This window comes from Poromitra crassiceps (assembly GCF_964638095.1).
Source record: "Poromitra crassiceps genome assembly, chromosome: 7".
In the NCBI taxonomy this organism is placed as follows: domain Eukaryota; kingdom Metazoa; phylum Chordata; class Actinopteri; order Beryciformes; family Melamphaidae; genus Poromitra; species Poromitra crassiceps.
In genome coordinates this window covers 23434510-23461348 of record NC_139628.1, presented here as the reverse complement: position 1 = coordinate 23461348, position 26839 = coordinate 23434510, and the positions used below count along the sequence as shown (strand labels likewise).

Here is a 26839-nt window from a genome sequence, read left to right as displayed (position 1 = left end):
TCCATAAGTAACACCATACGTTTCACCAGGGCGTTATTGAAAATAAGAATTTGTTCTTAATTAACTTGCCTGATTAAATGAAGGTTGATGATGATGAACACAATGACAGAATGTAAGACTGTTCATGGGTTTCATACACCTTCGGTAATAAAACATCTAAACGCAAAACTCTTATCAGATGGGGGCCCCTGGGACAAAACCTCCGTGGATGGGGGCCGGTGGTCTAATTTGTGTCAGTTAAGGGGCTCTTAATGATTTGAGCAGCCTGATTGGCTGTTTTTGAGCTCTGTTTTAGAATAGTTGTGAAAACAAATTTAACTCATATTTGGGTGGGTAATTAATGTGATGGTCAGCTGTGATATCCTTAATAAATGAACAAATTATATGATGAATACAGTACATTAATGATTAAATGAACAAATGAACAAATGAATGGATCAGGTTGAAATCTTGTTTTGCAAGGATCAATTGATTATTGATTATTTGATGACGTCACGTTAGGCGGGTTGTACCAACTGACCTTCTGAAGGGGGGGAATCCACACAGGAGGATGTAGGTGATCACTCCTGCCGCCCAGATGTCCACCTTCAGACCGTAACTACACGCATGCACGCACGCACGCACAGACACACACACACACACACACACACACACACACACACACACACACACACACACACACACACACACACACACACACACACACGTATGAGATCACAGCACTATTTTTTCTCTCTTTCTCATCTCTCTCTATTACCCCTTTTCAGATGGAGGTCCAGCCAGAGTTATTCCCAGGTTGATTTTGTGTTTGAAAGGGTTAACCCGCGCTGCCTGACTCTGCTCGGACACGGGTTGATTTCAGTGTGAAGGGTTAATAAGGGAACAATTGGGCTCATTCTGGGTCTCTACCTCAGACATTAAACCACATTTGACACCCCTGCTACTCACTCTCTCTCTCTCTCTCTCTCTCTCTCTCTCTCTCTCTCTCTCTCTCTCTCTCTCTCTCTCTCTTTCAATTCAATTCAATTTCAATTTCAATAACCTTCATTGGCATGAAAAGACAGTGCTTATATTGCCAAAGCAAACACATAATTGACAATAATACAACAATAAGGACATTATAATAAATGTGCAAATTATGTACAATCAAAAACACATGTACTTTCAAAACCCCTTATAAATAACTTAAAAATATGACAATGGTTCAACAAGTAAACAAACAACAACAACAACAACAGTCAATAAGAAAAGAAAAGAAAAGAAAAGAAAAGCTGGTGGAGTTTCACTGGATGTCCCTGAGGTTGTGGCAGGAGGCCAGGTATTTAGCTGCTAGTGTGCAGCAGTTTGGTTTTTCCCCTAACAGGTATTTGAGTTTGTCCCTTTCTGATTGTGTTTCAAATTCTTGATATTTGTGTAGAATTTTGGGGAAGAATAGTGCTCTAATTTCTGCAAATTTGTCACGGTGTAATAAAAAGTGTGTCTCTGTCTCCACTGTTTTCTGTCCTGTCCTCCCTGGGCAGCCAGGTCTGTCTGTGGTGATCAGTCTCTAGGACAGGGGTGCCCAACCTTTTTTGACCCAAGATCTACTTTTCAAGTAGCCAGCCTCCCGAGATCTACCAGTCCAGTTTCAACATCACAAACGCACACACATCGTTTCCAGCCTGCAGTAACTAACCTCACAACACTTTCTGGTTGTCCCACAACCACTTGACATTAGGGCTGTGAATCTTCACTGGCCTCACGATTCGATTCGATTACGATTCAGAGGGCTACGATTCGATTCGATTACGATTATCGATGCATCTTGATGCATCTTAAATCGATGCATCACTTTTTTTCCCCAATACATGATTTATTTTTTCTCACTTTCTTTTTTCTCACTGTGTGGCTACTTTTAAAATAAAAGTGCATTTGGAATTGCATTGTATTATGATCCATAATTAAAATAAACAACTGCATGTACTTCCATTATATATATATATATATATATATATATATATATATTTTTTTTTTAATGATCGATTTTTGAAGCGATCGACCTGGGGTCAGTCCGCGGCCGACCAGTAGACCGCGATCGACTGGTTGGGCACCCCTGCTCTAGGGCCAGGCTGTGTCCACTGACTCTGTACCTAGTCAATGTCTTTCTCAATCTGTCATGTCGTAATTTGTCTCTCTCTGTCTCTCTCTCTCTGTCTCTCTCACCCAGTTTCAGCGATGATCTCCGGGGCGACGTAGGTTGGCGTCCCGCACACGGTGAACAGCGGTCCCTCCACCACCGTCGCCAGGCCAAAGTCCCCCAGCTTCAGAGACTTGGTGCCGTCTGGGTACTCACACACCTGCATCATACATCACAGTACTCTGAAACATACTCAAATACCAACGAATTACACACATCATACAGAGAAGGCAGTTGATGCAGGTTAGTTTAGCTGTTAAATGCACTTTAACACATTCACTGCCAACAGTTTTTTTTTTACTGTAGATAGCTTCTGCCAAGGTTTTTTTTGAGGATTCTGGCTCATCTTTCAAGAGCCGAGGATTATTTTCTGCTAGGAATTTGTGAACACAAAATATCTCAAAAGAACTAATAGAATGTGTGCTTTCTCTGTCTAAAAGAGTTAGTTTGTAGAGTTAGTAGTTATGTAGGCATTAGCAGTTGAATACAGCATGGTTTCAGCGTCTGAGAAGAAAAGCTGAGAAAAATGCATTTTTGTGAAATTCGATAGAACAGTCACTTTAACTATTTATTTTTGGCATCAGTGAGACATCAGACATCTAAACAATAGTTCTTTGAACAGTAATTTCCTCCATAACAGCACCCTCACCCCCCTCTCCTCCAAACTCCTCCCTCCGTGGGTGTGTCTCTGGTGGCTTTGCAGCGTTTGTCACAAGCAAGTCTCTCCTGCCTGTCTGTGCTGCCTGGCTGCTGGTGGCCGCTCTTTGGGCGAGTCTGGATGGGGCTCGTTTTTCGGTTGTGAGCTCAGCTGGAATGAAGCTGCGTGCGATTCTGGGCTTTCTGCCGGTGTTTCAAAGTGTGTTTCACCCGTAATCTATTATGCAAATTTGCAATCCCCCACCACCAGCTCCCTGCGCGAAAGCGCAAGCGTTTTCGCCAATCCATTTTCATGAGAATGGCTTCCTCACGCTGCTGTTTTTGCTTGGCTTCGTCTAGTCTGGAGAGCACTGTCGCCACTTAGTGGGTCGGTAAAATAGATTATACACATTCAATACCTCCCATATTTTTATAGGAGATGTAAAAGGGTTTGATCGACGTCCCACCGTCAATTTTTTTTTTTTTTTTTTTTGACGAGATATCTCGTCCACGGCAGTCAACCGTTGGTTTCTGCTTGACGAGATATCTCGTCCACGGCAGTGAACGTGTTAACAGTGAATTCTCAGCTATTTTGCATTGAGCTAGTACCAATGCCAATGCACCAATTTACATTTTAACGGTGAATTGTACAATGAAAAATACACACAGTAGACTACAGTAGATTAGTTCAGTTACTTTAGTTAACTCTTAACAACAGATTGGATCCTGGTAACAAAATATTTGGTATAATTATAAAGCTGATTTGTGATTATTTATCATCATTTGTGAAACTATTGTGATTGGAAACATTGTTGTTGTTGTTTTGTATTGTAGAAAAGGGTCCATAATGGCCCACCACTAGGCCTGTTCTTGGGGCAATTGATGCCCACGAACCAACGCGCCAACAACGTAATGACGATGACACCGCCGTGACATCATCAATGATGATGTCAGAGTTCACCTGTGAGGTCATCGGCGATGTCAGGCGGTCTAGGCCGACTGTGATGGCAGACGGGACTTTACGGGGTCACCGATGATGTCATAGCTCCCTGGACGCTGTGACATCACCAACGAGGGTGTATATAACAAGGTGTTCTTCTGTGACGCTGTATTCCTCTTCTTCATAATGTCCTCCTCTCCTTCAACCGGATCCGAGGACCGACATCCCTGTGGTTCTGACCGATCACTCTTGGTCACTGGCTGCCTTACAACCAGCCAGGTCCCGGTCACTGGCTGCCTTACAACCAGCCAGGTCCTGGCCACGAGTGGTATTCCTTCAACCGCGTCCGAGGACCAACATCTCTGTGGTTCTGACCGACCACTGCCCGTGAGCCCTCAACTACGATCCAGCACACTTCACACATCACCCGAGGCAAGCACACAAGCTCACAGTATTGTATTCTTCTATAATACATAATACATATTGTTGTTGTTTTGTATATATATATATATATATATATATATATATATATATATATATATATATTATTATTATTATTATTATTATTTTTTGTATGATTGGACTTAAAATACTCATGGAGGTAGACTTAATACTTTTAATACTTAAACACACAAACACTTGAACACATAATGGAGTAATACAGTACAATTAAAAGTACTACAAATTACACTGCGTGTGTTTCATCTGATCTTATCTGTTGTGTGTGTTTGTGTGTGTGTGTGTGTACAGTATGTATGTGTGTGTGTGTGTGTGTGTGTGTGTGTGTGTGTGTGTCTACAGTATGTGTGTGTGTGTGTGTGTGTGTGTGTGTGTGTGTGTGTGTGTGTGTGTACAGTATGTGTGTGTGTGTGTGTGTGTGTGTGTGTGTGTGTGTGCGTGCGTGCATGCATGTGTTCGTGTGTGCGTGCGTGTGTGTGTGTGTGTGTGTGTACCAGCAGGTTTTCAGGCTTGATGTCGCGGTGCACGATGTTCATCCTGTGCAGGTACTTGACGGCTCCGGCCAGGTTGAACACCATGGCACTGCTGTCACGCTCACTGTACTTAGTGGAGGAGGTGATGGCATCAAACAGGTCCCCTCCCTGAGAGAGAGAGATCAGAGAGAGAGAGAGGGGGGGGGGGGGGGGAGAGGGAGCAGAGGAACAGAGTAGAGGAAGAGAGAGCAAAAGAGAGGAAGATAATTCCAATAGTTAACAATATTTAATTTGATGAATTCTGTGGGTTTTTTGGAATGTTTTGATTCTCATTATCATGCTGCTGACAAATCCTAGTTTTAATGCTGTGTGATACCAGTCTGTGGAAGCATTGGTATAATTGCCTTTTATAATTACAGTTTATTTTATAATGTAATTTTATAATGTATTATTGTGTGTTTGCGTGCGTCAATGATGTGTTTTTTTATGGACTCTGAGTCTGCCAATAAAGTTGATTGATTGATTGATTGATTGATTGATTTAGGCTACCAATGCAGGATAAGTCAACAGAAATGTGCTGTTCACCAGAAAGAGACTTCCAGAAATCAACATTTTTCTGCCATGGTTTTGGCCTGTGGTGGGAAACAGGGGAACACTCCACATCAGCAAAATTGTATAAACAAAGAGAAAATAAAATAATTTCGTCTAAAATTATCCTGTGTCTTCACCTCAGCTGCAGAAGTAAATACTGCTTTATTGGAAGCAGTCTTATATTAGAGGCCTTTATTTCTACAGTATGTAATTGCCTGTTTGCTAAGTATATTGTCATATTTGAGTACCAAGCCTTCTCCTTTTCTGTAGCCTGTACTACGAAGCTAGTTTAATGCCTTATCCGAGTAAGTTTGAGTTTAAACCTGGTTTAGCCGTACTACAAAGCAAGTTAACTTTCAATCACCATGGCAACTGACGCTGCAAAGCTAACCTGGTCGCGACCAGGTTAGCTTCAGAGGATAAGATCAAAATCCATGACAGACCCATATAATCGGCTCTCTGGAGTCACTCACCGTTCATATAAGATCGCCATATGAAAAATAGATTGCAGTCAACTGAGAATATAACAAGAAAAACATTTGTGGCTCTGTAGGCTACATAATTAAATTAAGCCTACTTACCACTTTATGTCTTAACAGCTCAACAATGCGTGGAGAAATATGATCACTATTAATCGACACCGCGGCGCATATCATGAATGGACCCTCAAATGGAGTGAGGGTGATATTCTCCTACATGCCAGAAAAGCCTATACATATAATATAGATATGGGATAAATATGGATAGCCCCAATACTAAATATGCAGGCTATTCTTGCATCTTTCAGCTGGAACTGTGTCCTGTAGGCTGTATGCCAATATATGAGCAAAAATAGGCTAGTTTTTATCAATGATAATATGCCCGCATCGTCTCAATTCAGTTCAGCAGTTTTCTCTTTTATAGTAGGCTATTAGGCTTTATACTAGGCTATTTTATATATGAATTATTCGATCAGTGCAACCACACACATGAGTGATAGAGATCATTATTCATTGAGCATGCGTTTCTAAATCTATGGTCTAAATAGGCTTAGCCTACAGATTGTGGAAATGTATAGACTGAGACTGCTGTATCAATGTATGCAGCTGTATCAGACAGAAATCGCTGATCAAAGTAGCCTAAATCAAATGACTGATGTGAATACAAGCTGCTGCTTTAGACAGCCCTTCAGCAGACTATCCAACGCGGATTTTCATTCTGACATTAAATCGCGGATACATTAAATATCCGCTAAAACTCTGATCATGCACTGCACTTTCATGGAACGAGGAAATGGGTGTGGAAATGGGTGTGGGCGTGGATCAACTCAGCTGTTCATAATGTGATTGGCCAGCGCACCTCTTTCGCGTGGACGCGCGCCTGTGCACGAGCGAAAAACGTGCGCGTGCACAGGCAGATCCCAGGTCCACTTACCTAGTAAAAAACCAGCGTCGTAGTATCAGTTAACTAGATAGCTTTGATCCTGTTCAGTCAAACCAGATCAAAGGGACTTATCGCGGATCTGTTAAACTAGTTTCGTAGTACAGGGCTCTGATCTGCTTCTGTTTGGGTTCATTATGTAGCCTTTTTTTTTTACTGCAATGCATTAGCCATAATTAACCTGATGCTGCCAGATGGTTTGTTTCACAGAACCATCGGAGAACGAGTCACTCGGGAAACCGTTTCAAAGGGCAGGCACTTTAAAAAAATACGTGGCAGGTGATTGGATGAGCCATCTGTCTATCACAGGCTCGTTATCACTGGCGTCACACCTAAATCCCGCCCGTAGCTGCCTCTGGATGCTGATTGGTCCGAACCACCGGTGTCAAGCCAATAGATTGGAGCGTGGCAAGATGGATTTGTGATGTGATTGTGATCTCGATGATGATGTCACCCATTGATTTTTGGACTCGTTTCAAAGCCTAGAGTTTGATTCAACCCCTGTACAGTTGTTAATAAATGTGAAATTAGTATGTAGCCAAAACTGTGTTTTGAACCAGGCTGTAAACATGCATAATCCTGTTGTAAAGACGGGCATTTTAACATCGGGGGATAGGGGGGGAAATGACTCCCTTTTGGAGTCAGCCTCAAGTGGCCATTAGAGGAACTACAGCTTTCAGTATCACTTCCTCTGTACAATCCCAAACTAGCCCACTGGGGCGGGCCTTTATTTGTTTGTGTTGAGACCTGCCTTTTAATTGATTTTAATGGACTATGAAAGGAAATAGCGTTAATATGTGGCAGCAGAGCAGCTGATCTTCACCAGCTCCATGACCAGGAACAGCTGAGTGGGCGTGTCTCACCTTCACCAGCTCCATGACCAGGAACAGCTGAGTGGGCGTGTCGTCCACCTCCATCAGCTGGATGATGCTGGGGTGTCTGACCCTCCTGAGCACTGCCACCTCGTTCTCTATCAGGTGCTCCTGAGTGACCAGACACACACACATACACACGCACACGCACACGCACACACACACACACACACACACACACACACACACACACACACACACACACACACACACACACGCACACGCACACAGTTCAGTAGAGGGTAGTCTCGCTGGCCAGCCTCCCCTCCCTTCTGTGAGAGGAGTGTGGCTGCATGCAAACAGGCTGCTGGCATAAGCCCTCCCCTGCTCTACAGCTGATCTCCCATTGGAGGCGTCCATTTCAGTCGCTGCCGGATTTCCGCTCCACGCTTACAAACTCTGTCATTGGCTCCGACCATGTCACTCACAGAGCGGCTTCCACTCCCTCCTCCCTGTGTGTCGCTGTAAATGTCCCCGGCCGCCCAAGTGAAAACAACAACGCTAACTAGCTAGCAAGCTAACGGCGGAAACCTACACGCTAGCTCGTTGCTACACTCTGAAAATTCCAGAATGGAGACCAGTGCTGCCAGACTCCTCTCATGGAAGGGAGGGGAGGCTGGCAAGCCAGACTAAATGTGACTAACTGAATTCCATTCTGTTCTAAGAATATTATATTGTAGGCCCTTCTAATATCTGTTGGCTTTAACAAGCAGTGTAACTAATAAAGTGGCCCATGAGTGTACAGGTATATTATGCTATGAAACATAATACTGTGTGACATAGTTCACATCATTTAGATCAGTGCTGAATGGAAGGGCTTTTTCTTTGAGCAGCTGGCCTGCTGGGGAGCTGGAGGCAGAGCTCTGTGTGTTCTGCAGTGGATCATATCTGTGTTATTTTACACAGCACATGAAAGTCAACAAAACCAGTTTGTCCAGTCATACTAGTTACCTGGACGCCAGTACAACACTCCTTTAGAGTCCTGTTTCAACAGTTGTCTAGGCAAAGGTGTGTGGTTTATTTATTATGGTATTTACTCTTATGAAGATCTGATCTCACAGTGGCATTACGTTTTATTTGGCCTCCCAGCATGCCAAGCTCCCTCTAAGGTTTAAAGCCTAAGGATAATAAACACTTTGCCATGGCTTAATAGCGGATTGTTATGCAGATTTGTTACAGACTCCACTGAAAAATACTTGAACAGGCTAAGCTGTGCCAAAATACTACAATGTCGTGAGTCGATACAACCCTGTCTTCAGCTCTCAATGCTCTTTTGTTGTCTTGTGTTGTGTTTTGTACCTTGCATGCTAGCTGCTTGCTAGTGGTATACTTGCCACTTTGGCTACTAGCTGCTTGCTAGTGGTATAATTGTCACTTTGGCTACTAGCTGCTTGCTAGTGGTATACTTGCCACTTTGGCTACTAGCTGCTTGCTAGTGGTATACTTGCCACATTGGCTACTAGCTGCTTGCTAGTGGTATACTTGCCACTTTGGCTACTAGCTCCTTGCTAGTGCTATACTTGCCATTTTGGCTACTAGCTGCTTGCTAGTGGTATACTTGCCACTTTGGCTACTAGCTGCTTGCTAGTGGTATACTTGCCACTTTGGCTACTAGCTGCTTGCTAGTGGTATACTTGCCACTTTGGCTACTAGCTGCTTGCTAGTGCTATACTTGCCACTTTGGCTACTAGCTGCTTGCTAGTGGTATACTTGCCACTTTGGCTACTAGCTGCTTGCTAGTGCTATACTTGCCACTTTGGCTACTAGCTGCTTGCTAGTGGTATACTTGCCACTTTGGCTACTAGCTGCTTGCTAGTGGTATACTTGCCACTTTGGCTACTAGCTGCTTGCTAGTGCTATACTTGCCACTATGGCTACTAGCTGCTTGCTAGTGGTATACTTGCCACTTTGGCTACTAGCTGCTTGCTAGTGGTATACTTGCCACTTTGGCTACTAGCTCCTTGCTAGTGCTATACTTGCCACTTTGGCTACTAGCTGCTTGCTAGTGGTATACTTGCCACTTTGGCTACTAGCTGCTTGCTAGTGCTATACTTGCCACTTTGGCTACTAGCTCCTTGCTAGTGGTATACTTGCCACGTTGGCTACTAGCTGCTTGCTAGTGGTATACTTGCCACGTTGGCTACTAGTGGCTTGCTAGCTGATTGAAACCCTGTGTTTATGCGGGGATTTGGAAGTGGGAAAAGTAGCAGTTGGCAGTTTAGCAGCTCCACAGTGCTGCGTACAGTTGCCAAGAGCCACTCTCTGATCTGTGACTTCATGGGATAATAAGGTTCAGACCTTTGCTAGTGCTACCATGACCGGGTCACACCGGGGCTCCACGTGGAGGCCTCGCAGGCCTCAATTTGTTAGTATTAGTAGTAGTAATACTAGTAGTATGAACTAATACTAATCTAGTAGTAGTAGTAGTAGTAGCAGAAGTAGTAGAAGACTTTAATGTCCTTAAAGGAGGCAATTTGTTGTACCTAGCTAGACACCGACTCCAAGTTGAGAGACATTCATACAATGTTTGGCACAGTGGCATCATAATGAAATGAACACACACCAAAAAGCAGTGTTATGATTCTAATTATTATGATGACACCATGCGGCAGCATTGATCCTGAGCATCACATTACTGCTTGGGAGGCTCCATGCACTAAATGTCAACATGCCTGTTGACATTTCAGTGGGGTTATTTATTACATAGAAATTGTAGCTTGTGTGGATACTTGGCTCCATTGCTTCAGTCTGACAGTGTGTTAATCATTGTCACCGCTCAGAGAGGACGATGCATTGAACGGGCAAAGCCTATCAATGTTCGTCTCCCTTGACGAGCAGTGGCAGCAGCTCTGAACGTGCCAGTCAGCCAGTGCTTATTAGGGCTGTTAGTCATGATGTGGCTTGCAAGCTTTATCAGCTCAACCATCAATCAGATGAGTGTCTTGTCAATACAGTATCTCAGCCTCATTGGATTTGCTCAGTTTCTTTGTGAAAAATTATCTGTTAAGACTCAGTGTGAATGAGACACATTACCTTCCCACAGCAGCGAGCTTTGTCGATGATCTTCAGAGCGAACTCCTGACCGGTCGACCTACCAATCAAAACACACCAGTAAACACACACCAACGCATATGCATCGCATTGTGGAATTCAACACTTCAAAGGCAATTCATGATTTCATGATGGAATATTCCTTCTCAACAATTTACTAAATAAATTGATGCAAAACACCTATTACGGAATTTTGAACGAAAAACTTTGGCATGAACTGAAATGAAAATGGATTGAACCACAGTGCGATATATTTTTTTAACATTGTCATAATTGTGTATGTTTGTTTGGTCAGTACCTCTCCACACACTCCTTCACCACGGCAAAGTTCCCGTCTCCGATCACTTTACCCACTTTGTACTTGTCGTTGATGATGGAGGAGGAGACACACCGGTTACCGTTCACTGAGAGGAGAGGACACAGAACACACATGTCGCTACACATTCAGTTCTATTTGGAAACACTGAGGCCATTTACACATGGCGTTAACATGTGTTTTCTGTGATCAGATTGCAATCAGATTGTGTTTTATCACTTGAAAGTACAGGTGTAAACACCCCCAAAACGCATTGAAGAAGGATTGCAATCGGATCAGCCAAACCAGGGGATGCATTGTGTACACATTGAACACAAGTGTAAATGCAATGTGTCCTCTCAATCTGGATACAGCAACTTTATGCGGATTGAGAGGACAATCATTTCTGCAATCTGATTACAATCAGATTGCAGAAAATGCATGTTAACGCCAGGTGTAAATGGAATCAGGCTGAAGTGATAAAATACAATCTGATTGCAGAAAACACATGTTAACGCCAGGTGTAAATGGCCTCACTAGTTCAGCATCTTCACTGACTTGCTTTACTGCAGACAGAGGCCTGCAGTAAAGTATTTTCACCACCAGGTGTCAGCAGTCAGCCTGGTTAGAAATAATCATGGTGGATCTGAACATCCTGACTGCAGGAGTGAGGTGATTGGATGTGAAGTCTGTCAGTCAGACAGCTGAGGAGCGTGAGTGCAGAAGCAGTGTGACACATGCTGGGACTCTCTTCAGGGTTTGGTTTTTGGTTTCAGGTGATGTGGATTCTCAAAATGCACTCAGGTTTGAACCATCAACCTCAAAGCCACCATGCAGCCATCCAGAGCTTTGAGGTTTCCTCGTTCATTTCTGACTGTCTGTGACACACACATTTAGACATGAACACACACACACACACACACACACACACACACACGCACGCACGCGCACGCACGCACGCGCACGCACGCACGCACACACACACACACACACACACACACACACACACACACACACACACACACACACACACCTTCTGGTGTGGTGTCATCGGGTTGCTCAGCCTCTCCATTTACATCTGAGGAGGAAGCACGATGAGGAGACATCTGGAGGGAGAGAGAGAGAGAGAGAGAGAGAGAGAGAGAGAGACAGAGAGAGAGAGCGGGGAGGGAGCGAGACAGAGAGGGAGAGAGAGAGAGAGAGACACAGAGAGAAAGACGGGAGACAGAGAGAGAGAGACAGAGAGAGAGCCAGAGAGAGAGAGAGAGTGAGAGACATACAGACAGAGAGAGAGAGATGAGAGACAGAGACAGAGAGGGGAGGCAGAGAGAGAGAGGGGGGGGAGGGAGGGAGAGAGAGACAGACAGACAGAGAGGGAGAGAGAGAGGAGGGGAGAGAGGGAGAGCGAGGAGGGGAGAGAGCGAGACAGAGAGAGGGGGGAGTGAGACAGTGAGAGAGAGACAGAGAGAGAGTGAGAGGGGGGAGTGAGACAGTGAGAGAGAGACAGAGAGAGAGAGTGAGAGGGGGGAGTGAGAGAGATAGGGGGGAGTGAGACAGTGAGAGAGAGACAGAGAGCGAGAGAGAGAGGGGGGGGGGGGGCGAGAGATAGAGCAGTCGAGGAAGGAGTGTAGCAGAAAAGAGATTTGCCTATTTGCTATATTCCCGATAGTAGATTCCCATACTCCTGACTGCGCGTGCAGTAGCAAAGTAGCTTTGCTGCTATTTAGCTTACTGGAGCACAAATGACTGGTAGCCTGCGGTACGGGCTAGCTGATCCCCGTTAAGTCACCAAATACACATTACAAAAGCGCCATAGCACTCATGTTGTGACTCGTGCATCAAGTTCAATGATGAAACATTGTAATTTATTAAGCAAATACTTGAAGTACTTGAAGATGTATTTTGCAATTTCTGATAGGTTGACTGAGATTTCTGTTGGCTCCAACCATATTTATAGAAACGAGGTGTTAAGCTATTGGTCAAACCAATCAATCAATCATTCAATCAGTCCATCAGTCTGACCTTGAAGCTGCGCCGCGTCCCGGGGCTGGTGGGGGAGGGGCTTGACCTGGACGACTTCCCTGCTAACTGGCATCCCGACACCTCAATGGCTACAGATAGGAGAGGGGAGCAATGTGATTGGTCACATCAGTCTGGTTGCTAACGGCGACAGAGACTGACGGATTGCAGGTTCCACGCCCATGTGATCAGACAGAGGCACAGTGACTTTTCACAAATGACATAGGCAACACTTTACAATAAGGGTACATTAAGCTTACGGTCAAGGCTATTAATTAAGGGCTTATTAAACATTAACAAAGTCGTAATTAACGCACCCTCATTGTAATGTGTTGCAGTAATATTTTTAGGTATTATCTTTTTATGTGGCGATTTCATATTGTCGGGTACCTGGGCCAGGTGACTTGGTTCTGGGTGGAGTTTTGGGCGGGGTCTTAGAGGCAGAGCCACAGCGGCTAGGAATCTTGGGACTTGTAGTTTTCAAGGGAGTGGTGGAGCGAGACGACTTCACCTTGCACTCTGAGATAGAGAGACATTTATATTATTTTATGGTGAACTGTGATTTTATTTGTGTGGGCGTGTTTGTGTGTGTGTGTGTGGGTGGGTGCGTGCGTGCGTGTGTGTGTGCGTGTGGGTGTGTGTGGGTGCGTGTGTGCATGTGGGTGTGTGTGGGTGCGTGTGCGTGTGTGTGTGTGTGTGTGTGCGCGCGCGCGCGTGTGTGTGTGTGTCACCGTTGACGAAGGTGGGCGCCTTGCTGCTGTGTGTGAGCACGAAGTCGTCCTGAGCGTAGCGGAACTTCTCCGGCCCGCACGCCATGAACACATCGTCATCCCCGAAGAAGTCCTGCAGACTGGTGAGCTGCACACACACGCGCACACACACACACACACACACACACACACACACACACACACACACACACAGACCCCAAATAAATATAAGTGTCAAAACAAAGTTAAACAAGACTAGGTGGAACCTGTATAGCTGGACGGTGTGCGATATTTTATACCATAATACTTTTATCCTAATAGTTCTCTAACCTTTTGTGTTGCTCTGCACAGCCCAAGACAGCCTGTCAGATTTTTCCCAAAAGTGACACAATCTACGCTTTAACTCTGAAGGCAAAACCGCCCCACTTCCTGTTTCATCCTAGTAACTCTAGGTAGCTTGACGTAGCTACCTAGGCACGGTGGCTCAGTGGTAGAGCTGTCGCCTCACAGTCATAAGGACCTGAGTTCAATTCTCGCCTGGGACACTGTGGGCGCTGTGGTTGTGTTCCCCCCCATATCTTCAGTGCCTACTGCCCAGGTGGGGTATCTCGTCGTAAGGGCCTTTCTCTCTGTGTGGAGTTTGCATGTTCTCCCCGTGCTCCCCCAGGGGGTTCCTCCGTATATAACTCCCCCCCACTAAAAACATGCAGAAGATCAGATCGTCATAGTCATCCGACCAGTGACGACAACACCCGAAGTTGGTCCCCGGGCGCTGTACGAGAAAGCGACCACTGCTCCTGGCCTGCCCCTCGGAGGAAAGGACATGCCTAGATGGGTTAAATGCAGAGGACACTTTTCACCGGCCACCGTCAGCATGAGTGTGTTGTGGGCGCATGCATGTGTTGTGGTGTTCGTGTGACAATAAAAGACGGGGCTTGTCCCGTTACAAGAGTTTTTTTTTTTTTTTTAGCTAATGGTGACAGCACGGTGGGAGTTCTCCAGTCAGAGCCAAAGCAGCTATACAGCCAGCAGCAGTAAAGCTCAGTCCCACATGCTGTTTTGCTGTCACCAACGCATCCTGCCGGTGTCTCCAGACTCCTGTCAGCTAGCGATCTGTAGCTATAGCGCTAGCATCTGGTGCTAACAGCTGGCGCTCGATGCACTACGCTAGCCAGAGCTCCTGTCTCCTGCCAACCCGGCGACGTCCGAGGGTGTCAAACTCGGCTGCTTTTGTCGTGCACCTTGTGCGTCGGATGTTAACGCGCACGGTACCCTTGTGCGTCACTATGGACAGCGTGGCCGACCCGGGCCTCGATGTCTTGGAAAGCAGGTGGACAAGTCAGAAAGGCGAGTGTGGCTGGATCGTGATGGAGGAGAGCTGGAGGCTTCCCCTGGCTAGCCCCGCCCTTTCCCCTGGCTAGCCCCGCCCACTCATCACTCAGAGACATTCCCATTTCTAGAGCTGGTCCAGCGTGCCATCCAGCCAAAACGTAGTGTGTGTCAGAAGCAGACGACAGCCCGGAATATTCTACTCACGCTTCAGCTGGATCTGACACACTTAAGCCACTTCTTAACATGCAGTGGAATCCGTATTATAACCTGCTCCTAGCCGGTTGGCCTGCATGTTAAACAACAATTAGCCGGCCTACGCGCACTCCCGCGACTCCGTATCTTATCTACCTCGACCACCGGTATAAGATCCGCTTCCACGCAATCGCAGCTCATGTTAAACAGTGGCAGGTCATTATCCCGCAGATCTGAGTGGGCGGGGTGTGACTCACTTCACTTCACTTCACGTTCACTAGTTTATTAATTAATGAATCGTTCGGGCAATCGCTTATATCAACGTGCAAACTCACGGTTTCCTCAAGTGCTGCAAAAAGGGCTTGAATTGTTTGGCCGTGTGGTCCCAACGCGCTTCAGCTGCAGCCAGGCAGCCAGGTCCATTGCATCAGGAGGGACGCTTACTGCTGCGCTGCTTGCTTGCTCCCATGTCAGAAAAAGCCTAACTTTTGTGGAGAGAAATACATTGAAAACTAGTCAGATATGACTTGAAATGCCACTTGTAAAATAAATCACCCACAGTGATTGACGACAGTCCGACCACTATTTTGACTGGGCGGCTTTATGTAACCTAGGCGAAGCGCTCATTTTTGGCACATTGCCACCCCTCGTTGGAATGGACTCCGTTAAAACGGCACGTTTTTTGAAGTCTCCAGATTTGTCGCTAACGTGATGCAGCCAATTCTATTGTGTGAGGCAGGCAGTGTTGTTGTGACTGTGCGTCCACACTGCGGAGAGGATAGGGAGCTGACGGACTGATAGGCTATCAAACTTTTGTGGGGAGAAATACATTTAAAACTAGTCAGATATGACTAGTTGCCACTTGTAAAATAAATCACCCACAGTGATTGACGACGGTGCGACCACTATTTTGACTGCCTCATAGCTAAAGCTGTTTCCTATCACATTTCTTGTTTTCGATCCCCCCCCCCCCCCCCCGGCCGCCCACTGGCAGAAAAAACGGCTCATATCCAGTTGTTTCTTAACAAAGACCCCTCATGTTTAGAAAGGCAAAACCTGAAAATATCCTGTTCTCTCTAGCTGGACATGATCCAGAGTTCATGTTTAAAAGGCACTTTACACACACACACACACACACACACACACACACACACACACGCTACGCACGTACGCATGCACGCACACACACACACCCGCACGGCACGCACACACACACACAGCTGATCTGTCTGAGCTGAACTGTCTTGAGGATTAAATACAAATCGTTCATAAAAATGTCCCACATTTACAGAGAGAGAGAGGGGAGAGAGAGAGAGAGACAGAGAGAGAGAGGGAGAGAGAGAGAGAGAGAGACAGAGAGAGAGAGAGGGAGAGAGAGAGAGAGAGAGAGAGAGGGGGAGAGAGAGAGAGAGAGAGAGAGAGAGAGGGGGAGAGAGAGAGAGAGAGAGAGAGAGGGGAGAGAGAGAGAGAGAGAGAGAGAGAGGGGGAGAGAGAAAGAGAGAGAGAGAGAGAGGGGGAGAGAGAGAGAGAGAGAGAGAGAGAGAGAGAGAGAGAGAGAGAGAGAGAGAGAGAGAGAGAGAGAGGTTAATGAAAGTGGGGAAATAGACAGGTGAAGAATGGGGGATCAACAAAGGTGTGGGAGGAGGGATTACCTGGAGAGACAGGAATAGAGAGATGGAGAGAGGGCGGGAGACAATGAGAGAGCGAGAGAGAGAGAGGAGACAGAGAGGGCAGGAGACAATGAGAGAGAGAGAGAGGGGGAGACAGAGACAGAGACAGAGGGGGGAAACAGAGAGGGGTGAGACAGAGAGAGAGGGAGTGAGGGAGAGAGAGAGAGAGGGGGAAGAGACAGAGAGAAAGGGAGATAGAGAGAGGGAGAGAGAGGCAGGCATTATAGAGAGATGTATGAGAGGAGAAATGGGCTCTGGTGCACTGAGCTTAGGAAGCCTCCAAGTGGGTGATGGAGGAGCTGTCTGGTTGGAAGTGAAGTGAACTGAAGTGGTAAAATAGCATTTCAACTAGCGCGTCAGAGCGGGTCTCAGAGCCGTGTCAGTGTGGCGCTTTGGAGTGGAGACACCGTGTCCTGCTCACGCCTATCCACACGGCTCTGTCACACGCTCTGGACCTGTTGTAGCCCCGCCCATCTCCAGCCTGAGCTCATTGATATGCGTCTCTTCCTGGTTGTGACCCGGCTCCGGTCTGAATGGTCACGAGCCAGGGATTAACCCCGTGTTGGCTGACTTGACAACACGGGTCAAGTCACTGGTGTGGCAGTGGCATCTTTACTGAACGTAAAGAGAGAGAGGAGAGCTAGCATGGAATGCTAATGATGTACAGTTGCTAGGGAGAAACTGGCTGCCACACACACACACACACACACACACACACACACATGCACACACCTTCCCTCCCTCCCTCTCCACCCTTCTTTCATCCTTTATTTCCTCTCCTCCTCCTCCTCCTCCTCCTCCTCCTCCTCCTCTCCATTTACCCTCTATTTTACCTCTCACTCTATCCTGCCTCTCTTTCTCTCCTCCGCCTCCAGAACTGCGTGTGTGCATGTGTATGTGTGTGTGTGTGTGTGTGTGTGTGTGTGTGTGTGTGGAGGGAGGGATGGGTTGTGACTGGACCAGCGGTTGCCATGGCAACCCCACTGCAGAGCGAGAGAGAGAGAGAGAGAGGGAGAGACACACATGGGGCTTCTATCCCGCTGCTTAAAGTGGCTGCACAAACTGAAAGGACAGAGAGAGGACACACACACGCACACGCACACACGCAGGACACACACACACGCACACCCACACGCACACGCGCGCACACACACGCGCGCGCACACACACACACACACACACACACACACACACACACACACACACACACACACACACAGCCTTGGTTCTTTCAGACTGATTGAGCCTCAAAACTAGTCTGGGCTGGAGAGTGCAGAGTGAGAGAGAGAGAGAGAGAGACAGAGAGAGAGAGAGAGCGAGAGAGACACAGAGAGAGAGAGACAGACAGAGAGAGAGAGAGAGAGAGAGAGAGAGACAGAGAGAGAGAGACTACAGTAACAGATAGAGAGGGGGACTGCCCCCTAGTCCGATACCTCACGAGTCCGATACCTCACGAGTCCGACACCTCATGGTTTTGGGTTAGGGTCTGGGGGAGGTTAGGTTTAGGCGTGGGGGTGGGAGAGGTTAGGTTTTGGGTTAGGGTCTGGGGGAGGTTAGGTTTAGGCGTGGGGGTGGGAGAGGTTAGGTTTTGGGTTAGGGTCTGGGGAAGTTAGCCTCTTTTTTCGGACTCGTGAGGTGTCGGACTCGTGAGGTATCGGACTCGTGCCATGGCACCAGAAAAGGAGAGACAGAAAAGGACAATGCTATTAGCAGTAGCCTTAAGGCCCAATAATACTCAACGTTAAATATGCATGTATTTCTGTCCGTACTCTGCGTTCATTTCTGCACCGTTTCTGAAAGCTTGCGGGTACGGATGAAACGGCGCAGTACCACACACACACTCACACATTTGACTCTCTACTGCCCACTAGTGGATGGATTGCTTAACACGATACCAACGTGAAGGATGCAACTAATAACTAATCATAACTAATCTTCAGGAAACTCTCTCCTGAATTTCATGTCAGTGTTTGCGATCAACAGTTTCTGGGCGGGACATATTGAGCACTGGTGTCTTCACTATTAGGCAAGTTAAGATTATAGTCAACCTTCCACGTCCGCGAGCGTCCTCCAAATATTTGTGACCACGCCTACACCACGCCTTTGGAAAACCAAAATGGACGCTGAATTTGAAGAGAGGCGTTTTTGCCGTTAACTTGCATCATTACAGCAGCTAAACTTACATTAGTTCTGCTCAAGCACTCATAGCTCTCTCGTTTTGAACAACTTTCTGGCTAATCCCACAGTTTTATGCTGATCAGATCTGCTAGTTACTTAGCATAGCAGTTAGCGGTAGCTCAGCAGTTAGCGAAGGCTTCTCTCTCTCGATCTCCCCCTCGCTCAGCTCCCTCTCATTCCACGCGGACTCCAGAAACTAGTATTCACCTTATGTTCCAACACAGGGCTCAGCCACTTACTTCCTATTGTGTTGACACTTCCTGTGACAGTACAGTACTAGTGAGCAGGTAAAACAGACTTTGTTTTGAACAGGAAGTCATAACACAACTGGGTCAAGTGGGCGGGGCTACATAAGGTGAATAGATACAGCTAGTGTCCTCTAGAGAGAGAGTGGCGTCAGCGGAGGACCAAAATGCGAGACTCATTAGCCAATGAACAGCCAGGAATGGGTCTCGCACTACTTTTGCATGCTAAAATAAAGCTGATAATGTACAATTTGATTCAAGGGGGGAAAACCCTTTCAGAGTACAACACAAGCTGTCTATTTTGCTGCAACTCGACAGTGCTGCTTAATCCAGGACCTTACTTCCTGGAACTCTTGAGAGTAAAAAACTGGTCCATTGGAGTGAATGGAGATGTCGGGACTCTTCTATCTACATGGCTCTGGATACAGTCGGTCTGTGTGGGAACACCCACAAAACATTACTTCAGGTGTAGAACGGTGGGGGGAAACCCCCTATATATATCAATGGGCTGACTCACCAAAGGACGGTGATGCGGTTGTACTGTACACTACAGGATTGGGGATTCTAGAGCAGGTACATAGACCCCTGTTCAGATGTGGGTTTGCTGCGGTGGTTGAATCACCGATCCTGTCTGCCTCGGCTGGGCTAGCAGCTACATGCTAACTATGCTGAATGGGGAGAACGGGAGGATTTCCCCCACGCTGGCCCATTGACCACGCGTCTATGACGAGACAGCGCCTGAATGTATAAACAGAACTGGTGTGTGGTGTCTGCAGCTGTCCGTGTACGCGTCCACTCGGGAATAATCAAGACTTTAGGTCGCTTTCACACATAAGCTGTTTTGTTCACTTTAAATGCGCCAGACTTCGTTTCCTCGGATAGTGCGCTTCGTTTGGGGTGGTGTGAAAGTGCAAACGAACTCTGGTGCGGAAACAAACAAGCAAACCCTTTTCCGCTTGAAAACGTGGGTCTCGGTTCGCTTCCAAGTGAACCCTGGACGCGGTTTGTTTGTTGTGTGAAAGCAAACCGGACTAAACACAAGAGCGCCAGTGCATCTCATGCACTCATGCAGTGCATCATGAGTAGAAGACGGTAGAAGGGAGCAAAACAAACACTGCGGCGTGCACACGTGTACAGTACCTGCGCGCCGCGTCGTGACGTACGTCGTCATAACCACAACACATCGTTTCTCAACAGCTATCTCCTTCGGTACGTAGGCTACTCGTCTCATCTGCAGAATGAAATGTTCAACAGCTTGCTGCCTCATCTGCTGCTCATATTGGGCACATTCTGGTTAAATATTTATTTGATAGTAACACCAAAGTAAAACCAGAAATCCCATTATCGCAGGTGGTGTTGCTCCATGGTTTGTGTTTTGCGGATTCACATGTGTTGTTCAGTCAGCCCTCAGCCAGACAAGAAGTCTGCTGGAGAGGAGAGATTTCCCTTCTCTATTCTGTCCAATAGACGAGTGACTGTTTCGACCAGGTGACATTGTTCATAAAGTTTGGTGCGCTTGTGACAAATTGCTGTGTGAAAGTGAACCAGACCAAATGAAAAATGCAACAATGTTGCAACTTCACCTCCCCAAATCGCTCCCGAGTCCACCAGCTTATATGTGAAAGCGACCTAAGACAGAGTCAGATAGACAGGTCTCTTTGTATGTCCACCTTTATAGACAGTCAACATTCCTGGTGCTGTTGACCTCTGTGACCCTAAACACACACACACGCATGCACGCAGACACACACACACACACGCACGCACGCACGCAGGCGCGCGCACACACACACACACACACACACACACACACACACACACACACACACACACACACACACACACACACACACAGAGTTTATTGTTCAGGTCGATCTTCCTGGTCTTTTCATTAATCTGAAAATATGGTTACCATACGAGCCTGAAAAGCCCCCCTCTCTGTGTTTCTCTCTCACTCTCCCTCTCTCTCTCTCTCTCTCTCTCTGTGTCTCTCTCTCTCTCTCTCTCTCTCTCTCTCTGTGTGTGTCTCTCTCTCTCTCTCTCTCTCGCTCTCTCCCTCTCTCTCTCTCTCTCTCTCTCTCTCTCTCTCTGTTGTCACAGCCCGCTCTCTTATCTGTACCTCTGACTTCAAAGTGTGCTGTAAGAATAACCCAGGCGAGCAGTAAACCTGAGATAAGTCTAAACCCACATCCTAAACTGAAAAGGAAATGCAAACAGAGTTTAAGAAAATCAGCTGCAAGCAGAAAAATAAACTTAAGCCGACTGTCCCAATCCCTCAGCTTTAAACAGAACAAACTTCAGATAAAACACCAAACGTTGAACTCCAGAACTGCTGACTTAGCTCAGACTTTGGCATACAAATATACAACTTCCACCAAAGACGTTCTATACCTCGTCGATCTGTGATGTTCACCACGCTCCAGGAGTCATTTTGTGAGTCACCTGTGTGTTTCATTCTCTGTAATGGGCCTTTTTCACAGCAGCCATTTTGTGTCTAAAAGGCAGGCTAAACACAGGTGCAAGCAAAACATTAATGAGGGCCCCGGCACCGGAACACCTAAATGGATTGGAAGTTGGAAACCCTCATTCATGTTTTGGTTGCAAGGTGCACCTGTGTTTGCCCTGCCTTTTAGACACAAAATTGCTGCTGTGAAAAAGGCCCATTATTCACAATAGTTCCTGGGTTACACAGTGCTACTAGAGTTGCAGCAGAATGGACTTTTGGTGATGTCCTTTGAAAGGCTAAGACTTTTAAACAATCAAATTTAATAGTATCAGCTTTATTTTATGCATTCAAACATACTTCCTGGAACATACTCCTCTGCACACATTAATATACAGTAGCTTTGTGAGTCACGTGACTATCAAGCATTTTGGAGCTCCGTTGGCACCACTCTCTCTTTAAATCACTCTGGATCTAAAGGCTTCTGCTTAAATGCTTGAAAAAAAAAATTTTTTAGACCAGTGGTTGTAAACCTGTGGTACGGGTACCACTGGTGGTACGCTGGTGGGGCTCTCTCCCTCTCATACCTTCATACGGTGGTCATTCATGAGGTGATACTTGGTGTAAACAGGTTGAGAACCACTGTCTTAAACAAACATCAGTAGTGAAGTTGATCCTATGTCTGCATGGATAGATTAGTGTAGTGATTCCCAACCAGGGCTATGTGTACCCCTAGGGGTACTTGAGTAGCATGCCAGGGGTACAAGGAACGATTGGGGATTACAATGTACTTCCAAAATGATTTAAAACAAAATCCATCCAAGTCATTTCATGTTGAAATGGTACGTCCGGCAAGTGTCAACTGTCACACCGCTATTCTGACAAATGGTGCAAAAACGTCTCTATCGATCCAGATTCAGGTTTGGGAGGCCTGGTGACAAAAGGAAAAAAAAAGAGGACACGCCCAAAAACTGGCACTTCAGTGAAACGTATATTTTGTATAGATTTACTTGTACGTCTGCATATTCAAATACAACTTATCAAACACATTTAGGAGAATCATCAACACGCATGAGTGAGGGGGTAATATTGGCATGCATGGCAAAACAGCTCATAAGACAAAAAAAGGTTGAGAACCACTGGGCCCAAAAGCCCCTGAGCCAGAGCCATGATACATGATGCTGTAGTCACTGCCCCACAGTGAAAGGGCTTAGTCATTTAGGCTATATTTTAGGCTATATAAACACCACAGCCCCCAAATCCCCTCTATAATAACCTAAACATTAGTTTTGAAGGTGTCCGTGCGTCACTTTATCTACAGTGCTTCAGCATTAAAACTCTACATTATTTGTCCAAAGGCCTCGTAAGTTATGGTATACCAAGACCCCAAAATGTAGTTTTCCACTCCTGATCCGTCAGAATAGACCCTTTTCACAGGGGCTATTTTGTGTTGAAAAGGCAGGGTAGGCATGATTGGAAGTTGGATGTGACTCTTTCTCCTAATCCGGCCTCTATCTTTACTATTTTTGCTTGCACCTGGGTTTACCCTGCCTTTTCGACACAAAAGGGCCCCCGTGAAAAGGGTCTATAGGACCCACTGACTCATACCATGCAGCTGCTGTGTTGCCAGACAGTAGATTTTGGGACATTGCAGGCAATTAGAGGCATTTTGCATTTTAAAATGTGTTTTTTAGGCCTAGAATAATATAGTATATATAATAATAATAATAATAATAATAATAATAATAATAATAATAATAATAATAATAATAATAATAATAATAACTAGAATGTCTACATTTCCTACCGAAAATGTAATTGTGCTTGCTGTCCTCGCCATGCACCGCCTGCCTTGCAAGGTCCCTGCCCATGCAATTAGGGGGACTAAAGCTTAATTTATACTTATTAGTGTTAATTTCGTCCACGAAAACTATGAGGAAAAATGTTAGTCGACTACCTTTTTCCCCAAGACTAAGACTACACTAAAATGTTCAGACTTTTAGTTTTATTGACTAAGACAAGACTAAAATACTCAAACTTTTAGTCGACTAAAACTTGACTAAACAAAAAGAGGACAGGGTTGACTAAATATGATAAAAACTAACAAGGACATTTGACACAGGACTAAGACTACGACAAAATGAAAAAATAGACGACAAAATTAACATTAATTATAGACTGTTCCCCCCCCCCCCCTCAATGCAGCAGTTCAGGTTCCTGTGCTGCAGCATCATAGATGTAGCTGACATGTAGCTGTCTTAAAAACATTTACAGTAGTTACAGCAGAACCCGCCCAGTCTTAGCTAAGGGTCTTATCTATATGTGTATGAGGCATTGTGTTCCCAAAATGTACAGCTACTTGCTTGTCTACATTCTATCCAGAGAAGTCTGAGTGCTTTCCGCACAGCCAGGCTCCCTCCATTCTCCCCTCAGCTACGGGCTGAGCAGGGACTGTAAATACGGTCCACTTGTCGTTGCTACCGCTGCATGCCGACACTGGCCCGGGTGGGCAGCATCACCATTACCTACTTTCCCTGGGAAAGAGTTGCCAACACTGCTTCGAATTACAATTACTAGTACAAGCGCATCAGCAGATTCAACAGTTTTCATTGACTAAAACTAGACTAAAATGTGAACAGTTTTCGTTGACTAAAACTAGACTAAAATACTTATGGTTTTATTTGACTAAGCCGAGACTAAAATGCTCAAACTTTTAGTCGACTAAAACTTGACTAAATAAAAACAGGATGAGGTTGACTAAATATGATACAGAGTAACAAGGACATTTAACACGGGACTAAGACTAAGACTAAATAAAAAAATAGCCGACAAAATTAACACTAGTCCAATCGCGACCCCTTTAACACATTGAGTGCCAAGGACGTCTGTGCACGTCCTAAAAAAAAGTAACGTTCAGTGCCAAGGACGTCTGTGCACGTCCTAAAATCATAATTCATATTATTCCATAATTCTGCTGTTTAAGGTCGTACCCAGCCAGTGAGCATGAATCCCTTCAAGGGATCACACGGCGCCACCTTAAACATCGTCACAGGAGCTGCTCCACCCACCTCAGATCCTTTACTTTGTACAGGAGACAGCGGAGAAAGCCGTGATGAAAGTGGAAACCGATGCATGCTTTCTGCCAGAGCCGTATATATTGCTCTGTCTACAGCGAGAGTGGGCTCGGCTGCATCCGCGCTCACAACTGAGCTCTTATGCTGCTATCTATCTCCACACGATTTCCTAGAAAGCCAGCATCCGAAGCCGAACGGGCCAAGCCTTTTCGTTCAGTCGCGTTTGCCAGCGCGCATCATTTCCTTGATGGGCGCTGGGATCTGTCCGGGGCAAAAACGGAGTCGAGAAAGCAAACTCTGTGCGTGTGGGAGGAGCCCGCAGCTCAGAGGTGGAGAGGGGGGGGGGGGGGGAGAGGGGTGTGTGGCTGCACAGAAACCACACCACACGCCACCACATCAGAAAACACCAGCCAGAGTCAGTGAATGTGCTCGAAATTAGAGTGCAAAAGGTATTCATAAAAGGGGCTATATCTTGGAAAGTAAAAAAAAACGACAGAAAACCCTTGAAAGTGCACTTTTTTGAGAGGCTGTAATTTCATAATGGAACTGTCTAGAAACAAAATTTCTTCTTTGGAAGAAGCAGGAGTGTTCAATGTTTCATTAAAGTCCAGCCCCGTTAATATAGCCATAATAGAAAAAATTCTATAGCTGTTTTCAACTGAATGGAAGTGAATCTGGCACAGGCTCCAGACAATTTTACTGAAGCGCTGTGGCACTCAATGTGTTAAAGGACTATATGTATTTTCCCCCCCCGAATCCAATGTCGCCATCCGTGAGTCTGTACGAGTTACGCTTGCAGAGATACGTCCGCCCAGCCTGCAGCACTACAGGAGAGAGATAGAGGACAGTGGGGGGTTGGGGGTTTCAAGTCACTGACCAAACACTCTATTTCAGTGATTTCTGTCAGAAAATAGAGCCATTTAACACTTATTTGAACACAAAAACATTGCTGAATGTAGCTTTAAGTAGTTATGGGTCGGCCTATGTGAGTAGATGCGGAACGTCCCAAGGAATCCAGGGAAAAAATAAGTTTGATTATAGACCCTACGGTTCAAAAGTTATGAACCAAACATAAAGAGGGCTGTTATAGCGCCACCATCTTGTCAATTGGTGCAATTCTTTCGTGGATAGTAAAATACCCCTCTGTGAACCTCCCTAACAAGTTTCGTAGCTGTACCTAGTATGGTTTCTGAGATAGTTAATTTAATGCCTTATTTGTGTCAACATCATTCTCTTTACCCAAGATGCAACACTCCTGCTCAGAGTTGCTCTTAAGCTCTATTTATCTGGTCAAATCTCACCGGATTCCTGTTTGCAGTACACTTTTTGCATGTGTTTTTTAACAGAGAAGAGTTGCAGCTGCTCAAAAGTCAATATGTAAAATGTATGAGTGAGACCATGAGTGATATAGCACTTGTAATACAGGTATAGCCATGTCTGAAGTCTACATAATAGCGTGCGTGCGTCAAGTGTCATACAAGAAGGAAGGCTGGCCATAATGAGAATGAATCCGCACTTCCTGCCGCCCTTCAAAATAAAACCATTTAGAAGGGACAGGCACTGAATGCTGCTATAGCGCCCCCTAAAGGCGAAATGACAAAATACTTCTCCTATAGGCTCAGAGTACATCCCTCCACACCTGTACCAAGTTTGGTTAGCATCAGACGATTTTTGTGAAATAGGCCCCACCCACAGAAGATTGGAAGTGGATTATATCGCAACGGTGCGTTTTTTTTTTAAACTTCCAAATCAGTGTTGTGCAGGACAGTCCCCACATGATGTGTGCGTTGGTTTGGTGAAGATTGGCCAAAATTTCAAGGAGAAATGGCAAAAAAACTGTTTTGGACAAAATGCAAAATGGCCGAAAATCTAGTCAGACGGAAATGGGCGTGGCCTAGTTGAGTAGATGCGGGAGGACCCAAGGAATCCAGGGAAAAAAGAATTTTGGTGATAAACCCTACGGTTCAAAAGTTATCGAGCAAAAGGTAAGGAGGGCTGTTATAGCGCCACCATATGGTCAATTGGTGCAATTTTTTCGGGGATAGTAAAAGACCCCTCAGTGCA

General features: G+C 45.8%; 1 protein-coding gene across 1 annotated transcript in view; it reads right to left on the bottom strand.

The window, feature by feature from the left end:
- LOC310779293 (serine/threonine-protein kinase DCLK2-like) overlaps nt 1-26839 on the bottom strand; it is a gene marked incomplete at both ends in the record, with an annotated part of 65090 nt that overhangs the window by 3865 nt on the left and 34386 nt on the right. Inside the window, 10 exons of the mRNA XM_083639818.1 lie at nt 521-598; nt 2203-2336; nt 4706-4852; nt 7558-7677; nt 10600-10657; nt 10916-11021; nt 11946-12018; nt 12935-13023; nt 13322-13450; nt 13663-13789. Of these exons, the coding sequence (XP_083495944.1) occupies nt 521-598; nt 2203-2336; nt 4706-4852; nt 7558-7677; nt 10600-10657; nt 10916-11021; nt 11946-12018; nt 12935-13023; nt 13322-13450; nt 13663-13789 (1061 nt within the window). The remainder of the gene's footprint in view (nt 1-520; nt 599-2202; nt 2337-4705; nt 4853-7557; nt 7678-10599; nt 10658-10915; nt 11022-11945; nt 12019-12934; nt 13024-13321; nt 13451-13662; nt 13790-26839) is intronic.